Below are 13,333 nucleotides of genomic sequence, written 5' to 3' on the forward strand. Positions count from 1 at the left end.
TAATTAGGCTATGAATAGATTTATTATTGTGTTTAATTTTAATTTGTTCAAATTTATGTTAAAGGGGAGTTAAAGTGCATTATGGATTTGGTTATTTAAATAGTTGGTTAATGTTAGATAGATTATTATATTTGTAACCCTGTGTTCAGCTCTGGGAAGTGGGGGAGGGGGAGAGAGGGGTTTTGGGGTGGGTATGGGGATTCATATTGTAATTTCTATAAAACTTTTAATAATAATAATAAAAAAACCAATAAAGGCGGGATAAAAAAAATCTAAAATAATAAAAATAAGTAATAATAAAAGTGGATGGAACAGCCTTTCATTCTCTCTAACACCCTCAGCATTCTTTCCACCACTTAGTCTCAGTCACTTTCATTTTCCTTCTAATGCACGTCCTCTAAAGCAGCACAGAAAAGAAATATATTTCCTGTCAATGATCTGAATGGATCTAATGCAGGGGAGGTTATTTTTTTTAATATCTGTCCATCCATCCATCCATCCATCCATCTCAATCAAATAGGACTACGGGTTTCATACAAATAAAAACCAAAGCTTAATGTTAAAATTAAAGCCATTGTAAAACAGTAATAAGACAAATTTCATACAAGGCAACACATACAGTCTATAGCAGGGGTAAGCAACCTTGGCTCTTTTATGACTCGTGGACTTCAACTCCCAGAATTCCTGAGCCAGCCATGCTGAGGGGAAAGGGAGAGGTTTCCAAGCTGAGCCATGCTGGCTCAGGAATTCTGGGAGTTGAAGTCCACGAGTCATAAAAGAGCCAAGGTTGACTACCCCTGGTCTATACTAATGCAAAAAATCAAGATGGATATAACAACCTGGGAGACGAGTCAGGCCTTAAGAGTTTTATGAAAAGCAGACACATCAAGGGGAGGGGGGGGAGGAGGAGTCTGTTTCACAGGGCAGGCACAGTGTCAGAAAAGGGTAGTCTCCTTGGTTTTGTCAGATGACATTGTTTAAATGATGGGACAGGCTCTCTTGTCAGTTCTTACTGGATGGGCTGGATTTAAAATTAAGCTAAGGGACATGTGAAATTAGTTTACGGCACACATGGATTGGGTTCTGAGTCTGCCTTGGCAAACTGGTATTAGCTCTAATAATAAACAAAGTAATGCTATCATTGAACAGCCAGTTGCCAGAATGATCCAATGACGTATGTATGATCACCTCCAAACGATTATGTGCTATAACCTCTGAATTCCATACAGTAGAAAATCCTGAGAACCATCAGTGAAGCATAAAAGCATCTGCATGCCTTCCTGCCTCCCTCCTTGACCCAAGCAAACGTGTACTTGGGATACTGCTGGTATACACTGAATATAAAATTTTATTCAACTATCGTAGTCAATATTTTTAATGGCCTATTCTGCTGTGAACATATGTCTAACCTTGACATGGGACAGCGTTCCTTTTTCGGCTCCTACTGACTTTGTTTACAATTAGACAGCAGCCATATACATGGAGAATCTTCCTAACGATCCCTCAAGAGTATGTTGTCACTGTATACATGGGAATTGTGATGACATCCCTATGTCCCACATATTGCTGAAATTACATTGCTAAGCTGGACCATCTGCTCCTGAATTCTTAGGTGTGTTTTGGGGATACTCAAATGTAAAACAGGAACCATCTAGCCACCTGCACAGATTGTAACATGTTCTCTCTAGAATAAGCATCCACCCTAGGTGTATAATTAAGACACAACATCAAAGCCAACACAAAATAAGAAACAGACAGCAAAAGTGAAAGCCTGTTACCTGGATGCTTGCACTGTGGTTGGGCATTCCCGAGGAAAGAGAGATTAACACTGTGAAAGAGTTAAGGATACACATGTTTAATTTCCAGTCTACTTTTCTGGAAAAAGTTAACTCTCAAAGGGATATTTATAAAAGTATCTGCTTTTCTTTTTTTATTATTTAGAAAATGTAATGTCCCTCAATGAAATTTCCCTTACCTGCTATTACTGTGTTCACACACTCGTAAAGGAGTGACATGGCCGAAGTGCTGAAGAAAAAAAACACTTTAAGTTACTACAGTTAGCCCCAGAAAAAGATCAGAAAAATGACTGTATGTATTGTTTCTACATTTTAAAACTAAGGTGTGTAAAACATTGAAAGAAAAAAAGGCCTTTGAGTTTTGCACTTTTTAACAACCTGGTTTCAAATAAAATATGCATTTTAAAAAACAAAAGGTAGGCTACATTTTTCACTTGCAACTAAATTCTTAAAACCCCAATCAACAAATTTAAACAAATCCACTCTGTGTACTCAAATATACTCATTATTGCATCAGAGAATCTTATTCACAGTCATCCATGATTTAGTCATCTCTTGTCTAAATCTACGTGAGCTGCCCTTGAAAACCACTCAGAAGCTTCAGCTACTTCAAAATGTGACTCCACCAGCAGTCAAGGGCATGCCATGATATTAATCTACACTACACACGTTGCACTGGTTATCAATAGGCTCTCAGGGCGCAATTCAAGGTGCTAGTTGTCGACTACAGGTAGTCCTCAACTTACAACCACAATTGAGCCCCAAATTTCTGTTGTTGAGACATTTGTTAAGTGAGTTTTGCCCCATTTTATGACTTTTCTTGCCACAGTTGTTAAGTGAATTACTCCAGTTGATAAGTTAGTAACGTAGTTGCTAAGGGGAATCTGGCTTCCCCATTGATTTTGCTTGTCAAAAGGTTGCAAAAGGGGATCACATGACCTTGGGACACAGCAACGGTCATAAGTATGAACCAACTGCCAAGCATCTGAATTTTGATCACATGATCATGGGATGCAACAAAGGCTGTAAGTATAAAAAAATGGTCATAAGCCACTTTTTTCAGTGCCGTTGTAACTCTCAAAGGTCACTAAATGAAGTGTTGTAAGTCAAGGACTACCTGTATAAAGCTTATTTGAGGCTTCATCTTTGTTCTATTGTGTTTGCCCATTTGTAAGATCTGACAGAGTTTGATGCTTTGAGTCATATCTATTAAGACCATTTGATGAGACCCCCGGAAACAGGCCTTCTTGGCTGTACCATCTGCTCTTTGGATCACCAATCGCGCCCCACCCCGGGGATCCAAACAGCTCCGATCCCACTCTTTTTTAGATGAGTGGGGCCACGAGCCCCCACAAAGCTCACATGAGTGAGCCCTGAGCCCCTGCGATGCTTGTGCACATCAGCCAGCCACTCACAAAGCCCTGTTGCGAATAGGCCATGGACCGGTAGTGGGCCATGGCCCACAGGTGGGGGACCTCTGGTCAAGAGTATATGTACTGTCCATTTTGCTTCATTTCTTGGAAGCAGACTACTTTTTAAAATATTGATAAAGTTGCCATGAATTCTATCCACTTTAGAAAGTTGGACTTTGTGAAAGAAAACAGGATTAAATTTACATTTCTTTCTTCCATCTAGTCTACAGGTAGTTCTGATGGCCGCATTCATCCCCGTTGCAGTTACATGATCCCATTTTGGGCATTTGGCCCAGCTCACATTTACGATCATTTGCAGTATCCCACAGTCACATCATCACAATCTTCAGCACTTTTTTTGCTGATTTCCAGCATTTACTTCTGGTTTTCAGCAAAAAATGCCCATTGCGGAACACTAGTTCACTTAACGACTGTTGCAAAAAAGGATGTAAAATTACACAGTCACACTTAACAACAGCCACAACGTACAACCAGAATTCCAGGCTCACAGTCATAAATTGAAGACTACCTGTACTACCTTCAAAGGGATAAAACAATATTCTTTTTTGGTGCTGTCTGGGGGAATCATGTTTAAAAATTACACAATGGTGGCAAATGAAAAAGTCAACCAAACCAATGTCAATACACAGATACCAACGACTAACCTTACCCAGAAGCACACATAGTTTTACTGAATTATTTAATACTGAAATTAAAATATACAGAGCTGATTAGAGCCCTCTCCCCCAACCATCAAGTTAAAAAATCTAGAAGAATTAGCTGACTTACCTGTGTATTAGATTGGTCAGGGGCTCTATCAATTTCTTTCCTAGCCTGGGTTCCAAAGGGGTGAGAGCACCAAACTAATGGGGGGGAAAAGGAAATTACTTGGTAGTTGCCTCAGCATGTTTGCTAATTCTGTAAAAGTGATTAGACACACAGCAATAGATAAGAACTGAACTGCTTCAGAAAACTACAGGATTAGGGGAATTCTAACTGTCGACATGTTGACAAATGAATTGGCACAGTGCTCAGCCTAATCTTAACCATAAAATGATTTGCTTGGTTTTAGCTCAGGGTGATAGGCAAGCCTATGAATTGTTTAGCATAAATAATGTGTGGGAACTTTCAAGGAATGATGTAAACCAACCAATCAGGGTTTAGCAGGATGGGTGAAACTATCCAGTATTACTTGTCACAATAATTACATTATTTCCATCAACAGTAGCAGGATTCCTCTCTATGCATTAGCTCAGAAAGAGAAGAGTTATATTATAGTTATCTCTTGTCTGTTGGCTTCCCACTGGTATCTGGTTGCATAGTGTAGAAAGGCAAGGCTGGATTACACAGATCCTTGATCTGATCAGCATACCTCTACTCTGTGGAGACCAGGGAGATAATTATCAGGCTAACAAAAATAGTTTGGATTTAAAAACCAGGCTTTGACCTTAAATAGTGATTGCAAAAAATAAAGGAGGATTCCAGAATTCTGCTAGATTATAAGAAAGGCCAGTCAATCCATTATCTTTCCATTATTGTCAGAAAGATATCTCTGAGAAGCCCACAACAAGGACATATAAGCAAAAACCCATCCAACAATGGCTCAATAGCAACTGATAATCAGAGAGATACTTATGTTCAAACACAGAAGTTCCATCTGGCTATTAATGATTAATAAACAAATAATTGTTTTATTATTCACCCCCAAATGCCTAGCACCCTTTCAAAGCCATTATTATAAACTATACAGCAAATTTTATGAGAATGTTAGTCTTGGGTTTAGTATCCTGTTACATTGTATTAGATAACCAAAGAGAGAAGCAGCCTGGAATTAAGGAGAAACTTCCTAGCAGTGAGGACAATTAACCAGTGGAACAGCTTGTCTTCAGAAATCGTGGGTGCTCCATCTCTGGAGGTTTTTAAGAAGAGTCTGGACAGTCACTTGTCTGAAATGGTATAGGTTCTCCTGCTGGACTTGAAAACCTCCAAGGTCCCTTCCAGCTCTATTCTATTCTAATATAGAGATCAAAAGGGAAAATATTATCTATACCACGGGTGTCAAACTCGCCACGTCATGTGGGCGCGGCTTCGGTATGATGAAACCGGCCTGCAGGTCGGCAGTTTGACACCCCTGATCTATACTACAGCTTTCTAAAGTTAAAGAACATTTTTTCTAAAAAAGAAAAGTATTTTTGCCTTAATCATCTGCACCTCCTTCAGCCGTTTTTAGAAATTAGATACCCCAGGCTTCTTAATCCTATCCTTCCTTACACACACTGCAGAGAGTATAGAGTTGCAGACATCTTCATTTTTGCTATTCTATAATGGCCAAAGATATGACTCCAGAACATTCACACTGGAAGCATGAAGGTCAACATCTATCATTTAAAACTTGTCTACTTCATTCTCCCAGGGGACACACATAGATATAGATATAGAACATATAGAACATAGAATAACAGAGCTGGAAGGGACCTCAGAGATCTTGTGGTCCAATCCTCTGCTTGAGCAGGACACTCTATAATAATTCAGACAAATGATTGCCCAGTCTCTTTTTTAAAGCCTCCAGTGATGGAGCACCCACAACTTCTGGAGGCAAGCTATTCCATTGGTTGATTGCTCTCACCATTAGGAAATTTCTTTTCTCCTTAGTTCTAGGTTGCTTCTCTCCTTGGTCAGTTTCCAACCATTGTTTCTTGTCTTGTATTTTGGTGCTTGGGAAAATAATTTGACCCCCTTATCTTTGTAGGAGCCCCTCAAATATTGGAACAGTGCTATCATGTCACCCCCTAGTCCTTCTTTTCATTAGACTAGACATACCCAATTCCTGTAACTGTTCTTTGTATGTTCTAGTCTCCAGCTCCCTAATATTTTTTGTTGCTCTTCTCTGCACTCTTTCCAGAGTCTCAATATCTTTTTTATATTGTGGTGACCAGAACAGAATGCAGTATTCCAGGTGTGGTCTTACTAAAGCTTTGTAAAGCAGCACAGATATTTAACAACAACTGTCTAAAAAGTCCTCCATCCATGATAGTCACACCAAAACATTTATTATTTTTTATATTTCTATTACTGCATGCCACCTACAATCTAGTAAAGCGACGAACTTTTATAAAGATATCGTAGCAAGGAGTCTTTTAAGGGAGAGAGCTATTACTTATCGGAGTTTATAGCAAACCAATTTTTAGGGCATTTACTGAAATTCATAAAACTACAAAACGAAAGCTAGATTTCCTTTTCCTCCTTTATCAGCAACTAGAAGAGCAGCAGAAGCTTAAAGGAGATTTAAGACTATGAGAAAAAAATACAGTGAAAAGGCTACATCTCAAAGGCAAAAATATTTGTCTTGGGGGCATAAAGCCCTAACATAGTGATGGCGAACCTTTTAGAGACTGAGTGCCCCAAAACTGTCCCCCACCCCCGCTCTGCCTCCTGCCCTGCCTGGTCTGCCCCCACCCGCCCCTTGCCCGCAGGGCCATGCACCGCCTCCATGGCCCACCGCAGCATATCGCCCAGGCAGTCCTGCAGCGCCATGGCAGCCACGCCCTCCGCCCACATCCTGCAGCATCATCTGCATGCTATGGGGCGCGAGGGCGGAGTCTTGTTCCTGCTGCCCGGCTATGTCCTTGGCTGTGCTGCTCTGTGTGGGCCGTGCCCGGGGGCGACTTTCCTCCAGAAAGGCTGCTGTTGAGGGGGCCGTGGGGGGGAGGCGGGGCTGGGGCGACGGCGTGCGTGCATGCCCACAGAGAGGGCTCCGAGTGCTGCCTCTGGCACGCGTGCCATAGGTTCGCCACCACTGCCCTAGCATATGCAGCCACAGCAATCTTGGATTGTCACAGAAAATGTCATGACCAACCCCTTCTACGACCATCAAGACTAATCATGATGGGTAAGCTCCATTATGGTCATAAGTCGAGGACTACCTGTATATGATCAACAGACTCAAGTCCATGTATTACTGACTATGCAAACTCAATCTGTTTAATTCATAATTTTGTTTTTTTTGTAACAATGATGCTTTTGGAAATAAAGATGAGAAATTAAAAACAACCAATAATGGAATCACCAGCAAGCAGAATCTTTTCTGCTCATTCTTGCTTTGCAATCTCACATTGCTACCGACCTATCAGATTTCTACTAGTTCTTGCCTAAAAATCAACAATTCCCCTCCAAAGTCAGTTTTACAGTCTGCTGCTTCCCCCCCCACCCATCTGTCTGTATCAGCTGCTACACCTCTGAAGTGACAGGATTGTGTTTTTCACACCACATATACTGATAAGAGACACCAGCTACCAGGACCTGCTAATACTTGCCAATTTTATAATTTTAATAAGGACCCAGTTGTTGGTGGATGATGTCATCAGCTTAAAAAAGAGTGGAGCAAGAGAAAGATAATTCTTTGGATTGCGTCTGGCTAGCTCACATATAACATTCACAGCAGCTGATTGGACACCTGGAGGAAAAAAAGAGGGTGGAATATCTCAGTAAGAGGGGCTGTGGGGCTCATGCACAACAATTACGGCAACACTTTTTTCTTAATTAATGTGCAAGATGATCCATGTAAAACAACTTAGAAGTATTTGGAGATGAAAGAAGTCTATCCGATTCTGGCCCCACAAGAATGTTCCAATGACACATGAAAGAAGATTTCTAACTGTACAGTATTTTGAAATACAGACATGCTCACAAGATATAGTTCAGACTTGAAAGCCATCTCATTTCCACTATGTTACTGTTTAAACTGGCAAAGCATTTAAGTTCTTTATCCTAATAGAAATGTGAAGGCTGAGTAGCTTGCTCACAGTCAATAAGAGCTTCATGGCTACCAGTGGAATCCATGCCAAAGTCCTGCATTTAGATACAACTGTATATCCCAACCTTCCTATAACTTGGTCTTCCAGAAGCACTGAACTATAACAGCCAGCATGCCCTAAAGCAGCGGTTCTCAACCTATGGGTCGCGACCCCATTTGGGGTCGATCGACCATTTCACGGGGGTCGCCAAGCAAGGCTGTCCGCCATTTTTTTCCCCTTTTCCGGCGGGTGCCTTACCTCCCTTGAGCTGGGCCAGCTGGCGGTCGGCCTGCTCCGTCTCTGCCACTTGCCAGCTACGCCTCGGCCGGCGCAGGGGGCGGAACCACGCATGCGTGGCGCTCCCGGGCAGGGAAAGTCCTCGACTTACGACTGGTTTAGTCCTCGACTTACGACCGGTTTAGTCCTCGACTTACGACCGGTTGGGGGTCGCGGCATTAAAAAGGTTGAGAACCACTGCCCTAAAGCTTGAGAGCACTAAGTTGGGGGAAAGGTGAGCTAGCCCTCACACTATAAGGACAGAGTGTAAAATGGGGAAGATGGTAACCAGGAGTTGGTAACCCTGAGATTCTTCCTAGAAAAAAAGCATGGGGTGGATAGTATTAAACTAGAAGGCAGAAAAGTAGAACATTAGGGGTCCTTGGCGTAGAAAATAGAACATTCCCCTCCCCAGTTCAATAAGACTGTTTTAAAAGAGCAGCAAATACTGATCTGAGAGAAAACATATCTATTGTCTTCTCACGTTCTAAATTTAATTAAAAAAACACTTATGCATATCCCCACATCAAAATTTTCTACCTGTCAAGGCGTATTTCGTTATTTCACAGAGGTTTAATGAGGGAAATGGGGACATAAGGTACAAAGCTGCTGTGGTATGTAACAGCTGTGCTAATCGGCATATTTAATTTAGCTGCAGCAATGGTCCTAATAAACTATTTTGGGGAAGCAAGATAAAGCTTTGAGAGCTTGATGAGTTAATCTGTCCTACATTTTCTTTTGCACTTCACAATCACCCTGTGCATATGCGTAAATAAATGGCGCACAAAGCTATTTTGGTCCTAGAATGTTATAGCATCCCCAGTAGAAAAATATGGAATCTGGTATACAAGTAACATCTCTACTACTGCAAAAGACCTTATCCAGATTTATTTAAATGTACACCTTCTTCCCAGGTCAAGAGTCCCAAACAGCTTAGAATCTTCTGGATCACTAACCAGGATCTGGGTCTTCCAGTTTTTCCTTCAGGCGGGGGAATGCAGGCCGAAGGGATTCGGGATATTTCAAAAACACTTTATACATGATTAACACTGCCTTCTTCCTGATGTAAGGCTTTGTGTGAGACATCTGCAGAGAGAAAAAGCTTTTGACACATATTTTCGCAGCAATTAACCCAAGACTCCTTCATTTAATCCTTTAAAAAACACTCCTCGCACTAAAGTTCAGAGGAGTTTCTTTGCTGTGGCAAGAAGGAAGGCATCCATTTTAATGTGATTTCAAGCCATATTGTTGGTCATGATGCATTGAGAAGTTTATCACATCTAAAAATCTGGGGATTTTCGTAGCTTTTTAATAATCTTTGAGGTTTCACAGCCTGGGAGGAACAGCTTCCTAATTAGATTTGCAGCATATTAAGCCTTGGAATCTAATTCAATGCACATATACTTTACATGCACCATGCACAAGTGTCTGGCCATGGGTTTTAGCAAACAGGCCTCCTGAAGGTTGCTTTGGGGGGCAGAATGAAAGGAAAAGAACACTATGCTACCTGTCAAAAGAACTGGTGACAACAGATAATTTGCTCTAGCTTAGGGACTAACAATTTGCTACCCTAAATATATATAAATACACTGATAATTTTAAAGAATCCAAATGTAATATTTCTCCTAAGAAAGACATCTGAATAAAAAGATAATACATTAGGAATTCCTGTTTATAACTAAAAAGATAAGATTTAAGTAAAAGTATGTTAAATTAATGGATGTTAATTATTCTTCAAATAACATTTGAATAATGTTTGGTTGCCTTGAAAAAAAAATCAATTTGTGTCATGTGAAACTAGACTGGAATCCCATTAGCAATTGAATTAATCCTATGAAACCTTGAAAATTTCCCAATTTTTTGACTTTATTGTATTTATTTACGTCAGAGTTTGCCAAATTGTAGGGCGTTCCTCCCTGGGGGGGAAATGTAGACAGAAGCCAAGAAAGGTATGAAGGACCTTTTTAAAAATGTTTTTATGTCTTTATTAAAAATAAAAGTTCCATTGTATTGTTTTCATTGTTAATTTGCGTTCATTTTGATAGCTGGATTTTTAGAGGAGGTGTGTACATTAAGAGTACACTAAAGGGAGATGTGACTGCATAAAGTTTAGGAACCTGTGCTCTACAGGTTTAAAATTTAGATGATCAAAGAATGGGAGGATTAAGCACTAGAAATCTATTTTCTTACCCAGTCAGTCAATAGGTTTGGACCCGGTTAATACTTGGACAGGAGAAAAACAGAAAATCCTAGGGCTACGGTCTGTACTGGAAAGACTAAAAAATTCCCCAAAGGAATAGCAATAATGCCTATACTGTTGCCAAGAAACTCTACAAACCTGTTGTTATAGTCACTAGGAGTCAAATTCAATTTAGGGCATCTTTAAAAAAAACATTTTTATTTTATGTATGCAACCATTGTTTTCTGCAACACTTCACTGCATGTGACTGAACCACAAAATGCCTCTCCACTGCTCCTATAGTCAGCTGCTCTTGATATTCACTTGCTTTGAAAATATTTCTTCCTCATTTGGAACTTCAAAGAGCTTTGCTCAGAGTGAACAATGCAGGTAGTGTGGACCGCCACTCTCCAGCTACTCACCAGAGTCATGATGTCGTTTGCCAAATCTCTAGCAAGGTCGGGAGTCACAAAACAGGACAAACCCGTTAGCGCAACTCCAGTATCATACTGATTGGGGCTACTCAAGTCCTAGAACAGTAAGGTAGAAAGGTGGGAGAAAGAGAGGGGAAATTAGAAAAAAAAATAGATTTTTTTAAATTTTTGGAAGTATGCTACAGATTTAATATTCACATTCAAAATTCGCTGTCGATCACATAGACTTTTGAAAATGTCAATTACTAAAGGGTCCACTCTCCAAAACATAATGTATCATCTATAAAAACTCTTTTTGGCTTTTAGAACAGAATAGAAATAATTAGAATTATTAGAATTAAAATTATTAGAATTATTAGAATAAGAACAGAATAGAGTGGAATAAAATCATCAGAGTGGAAGGAATTTTGGAAGCTTCTAGTCCAGTGGTTCTCAACCTTTTTAATGCCGCGACCCCAACCGGTCGTAAGTCGAGGACTAAACCGGTCATAAGTCGAGGACTAAACCGGTCGTAAGTCGAGGACTACCGAACCGGTCGTAAGTCGAGGACTTTCCCTGCCCGGGAGTGCCGCGCATGCGTGGTTCCGCCCCCTGCGCCGGCTGAGGCATAGCTGGCAAGCGGCAGAGACGGAGCAGGCCGACCACCAGCTGGCCCAGCCCAAGGGAGGTAAGGCACCCGCCGGAAAAGGGGGAAAATGGACAAAAAAAATGGCGGACAGCCTTGGTTGGCGACCCCCATGAAATGGTCGATCGACCCCAAATGGGGTCCCGACCCACAGGTTGAGAACCACTGTTCTAGTCCAACCACCTGCCCAAGGCAGGAGACTTTATACCATCTGGGACAAATAGTTGTTCAATCTTTTCTTGAAAGTCTTCAGTGATGTTTCACTGATTATTCTCACTATTAAGAAACTTTTCCTTAGTTCCAGGCTGGATTTTTCTTTGATGAAATTCCACCCACTGCTTCTTGTCCTACTCTCAGGTGTTTGGGAGTCAACCCCCCCTTTGTGGAACCCCTCATGTCCCGGAAGACACCTATTATGTCACCCCTAAGGCTTCTCTTTGTTAGGCTAGACATTCTTAGTTCCCTTAACTGTTCATCATTTTAAATACCCAGAAACTCTTCTTAATGACTGTTCACTCAGATGAACCTGTTTGCTTACTGATGTCATCTCTGGAGACCCTTCTTGGTGCTCTGCTTTTTGAGAAGAAGTTAGAGGCAATGAAGATTGGGCTTTTCAACTATAGTGTTCCTCATTTCTACTGTCATTGCCTTGGTGCAGACAAACAAAGAGTCTTTTTTGAAAGAACTTGGAATTGCTTTCAACCCTATCACATTGAAAATAGAGTCAAATAAAGCTCTGACTTTATTATGTCTACTTTTAAAGTGTTTTGATGAGTACAGCCCGGCATAAGTGTAATGCAGGTGATGCAAGCCTCTTTGGGGGAATTTACCTTTCGGATCTGGTTAGTTGTCAGCATTATAACATCTGTCCCTTCATGAAAGCACTGAGAGGCAGCTAAATATCCAATCCTCTGCAAAATGAATAAAAAGTAATCACTATCTAAGACTCAATAGAGTTGTGGCCATCATCTGAGAAACAAGGAGTCTAGTAAAAAATAGACTGTAGTTGGTACAAAAGAGTTGCATTAGGGCAGTGTTTCTCAACCAAGACAATTTTAAGGCATGTGGACTTCAACTCCCAGAATTCCACAGCCAGCAATGCTGGCTGTGGAATTCTGGGAGTTGAAGTCCACATGCCTTAAAATTGTCAAGGTTGAGAAACACTGCATTAGGGCAACAGTTGGGACTGTCAATAAACCACAATTTAATAGATATAAAACAACGGGAGAAATACAGAAATGGTTCTGGATGTATAGTTTAGCTTTTTAGACCTAACTGTAAAAGTATATTTAACTATATGGGCTATATCAAAATTACAAAATTAAAAAGGGACCCAAAAGAAGGAATCTAGTATTGATGAGGGTTCAATGCCCTGCATAGCCTCTGACACATCTTACTGACTAGCAATATCAGAATTTTATAAAGTAAATATTATTTTGTTGACACAAAACAAGATTGTATAATAACTTTTACTGAGTAGAACTTAGCCGGCTTTTACACTTTGATTTTTTTTTTAAAAAAGAGATGAAGGGGCGTTGTCTTACCTGAACGCCTTTTCTCAGCACGGAGATGGAGGATCCACCCATGGGTAGTAGACTGTATTCCTGCCCAATCAGATTGTCAGCCAAAGTTGCCACGCCCGTCCTGGACCATAGATTCCCAGTCTTGACGCGAGCGAAGCCATTGACTGACATAGGACGTACTGGCTCAGAAACTAAATTATCCTAGGTAACAATGCCACAAAAGAAATAGGGGGGGAAGGTGGATCCTCCATCTCCGTGCTGAGAAAAGGCGTTCAGGTAAGACAACGCCCCTTCT

At 40.8% G+C, this 13,333-nt stretch overlaps 1 protein-coding gene across 1 annotated transcript in view; it reads right to left on the reverse strand.

The window, feature by feature from the left end:
- Window positions 1-13,333, reverse strand: part of AP3D1 (adaptor related protein complex 3 subunit delta 1) — a 67,830-nt gene that overhangs the window by 30,944 nt on the left and 23,553 nt on the right. The window contains exons 4-10 of the mRNA XM_015810028.1: window positions 12,346-12,426; window positions 10,879-10,986; window positions 9,234-9,363; window positions 7,522-7,661; window positions 3,998-4,071; window positions 1,976-2,025; window positions 1,779-1,828 (exon numbers count right to left, since the gene is read on the reverse strand). Of these exons, the coding sequence (XP_015665514.1) occupies window positions 1,779-1,828; window positions 1,976-2,025; window positions 3,998-4,071; window positions 7,522-7,661; window positions 9,234-9,363; window positions 10,879-10,986; window positions 12,346-12,426 (633 nt within the window). The remainder of the gene's footprint in view (window positions 1-1,778; window positions 1,829-1,975; window positions 2,026-3,997; window positions 4,072-7,521; window positions 7,662-9,233; window positions 9,364-10,878; window positions 10,987-12,345; window positions 12,427-13,333) is intronic.

This window comes from Protobothrops mucrosquamatus, unplaced genomic scaffold, assembly GCF_001527695.2.
Source record: "Protobothrops mucrosquamatus isolate PMUCROS unplaced genomic scaffold, P.Mucros_1.0 scaffold6, whole genome shotgun sequence".
In the NCBI taxonomy this organism is placed as follows: domain Eukaryota; kingdom Metazoa; phylum Chordata; class Lepidosauria; order Squamata; family Viperidae; genus Protobothrops; species Protobothrops mucrosquamatus.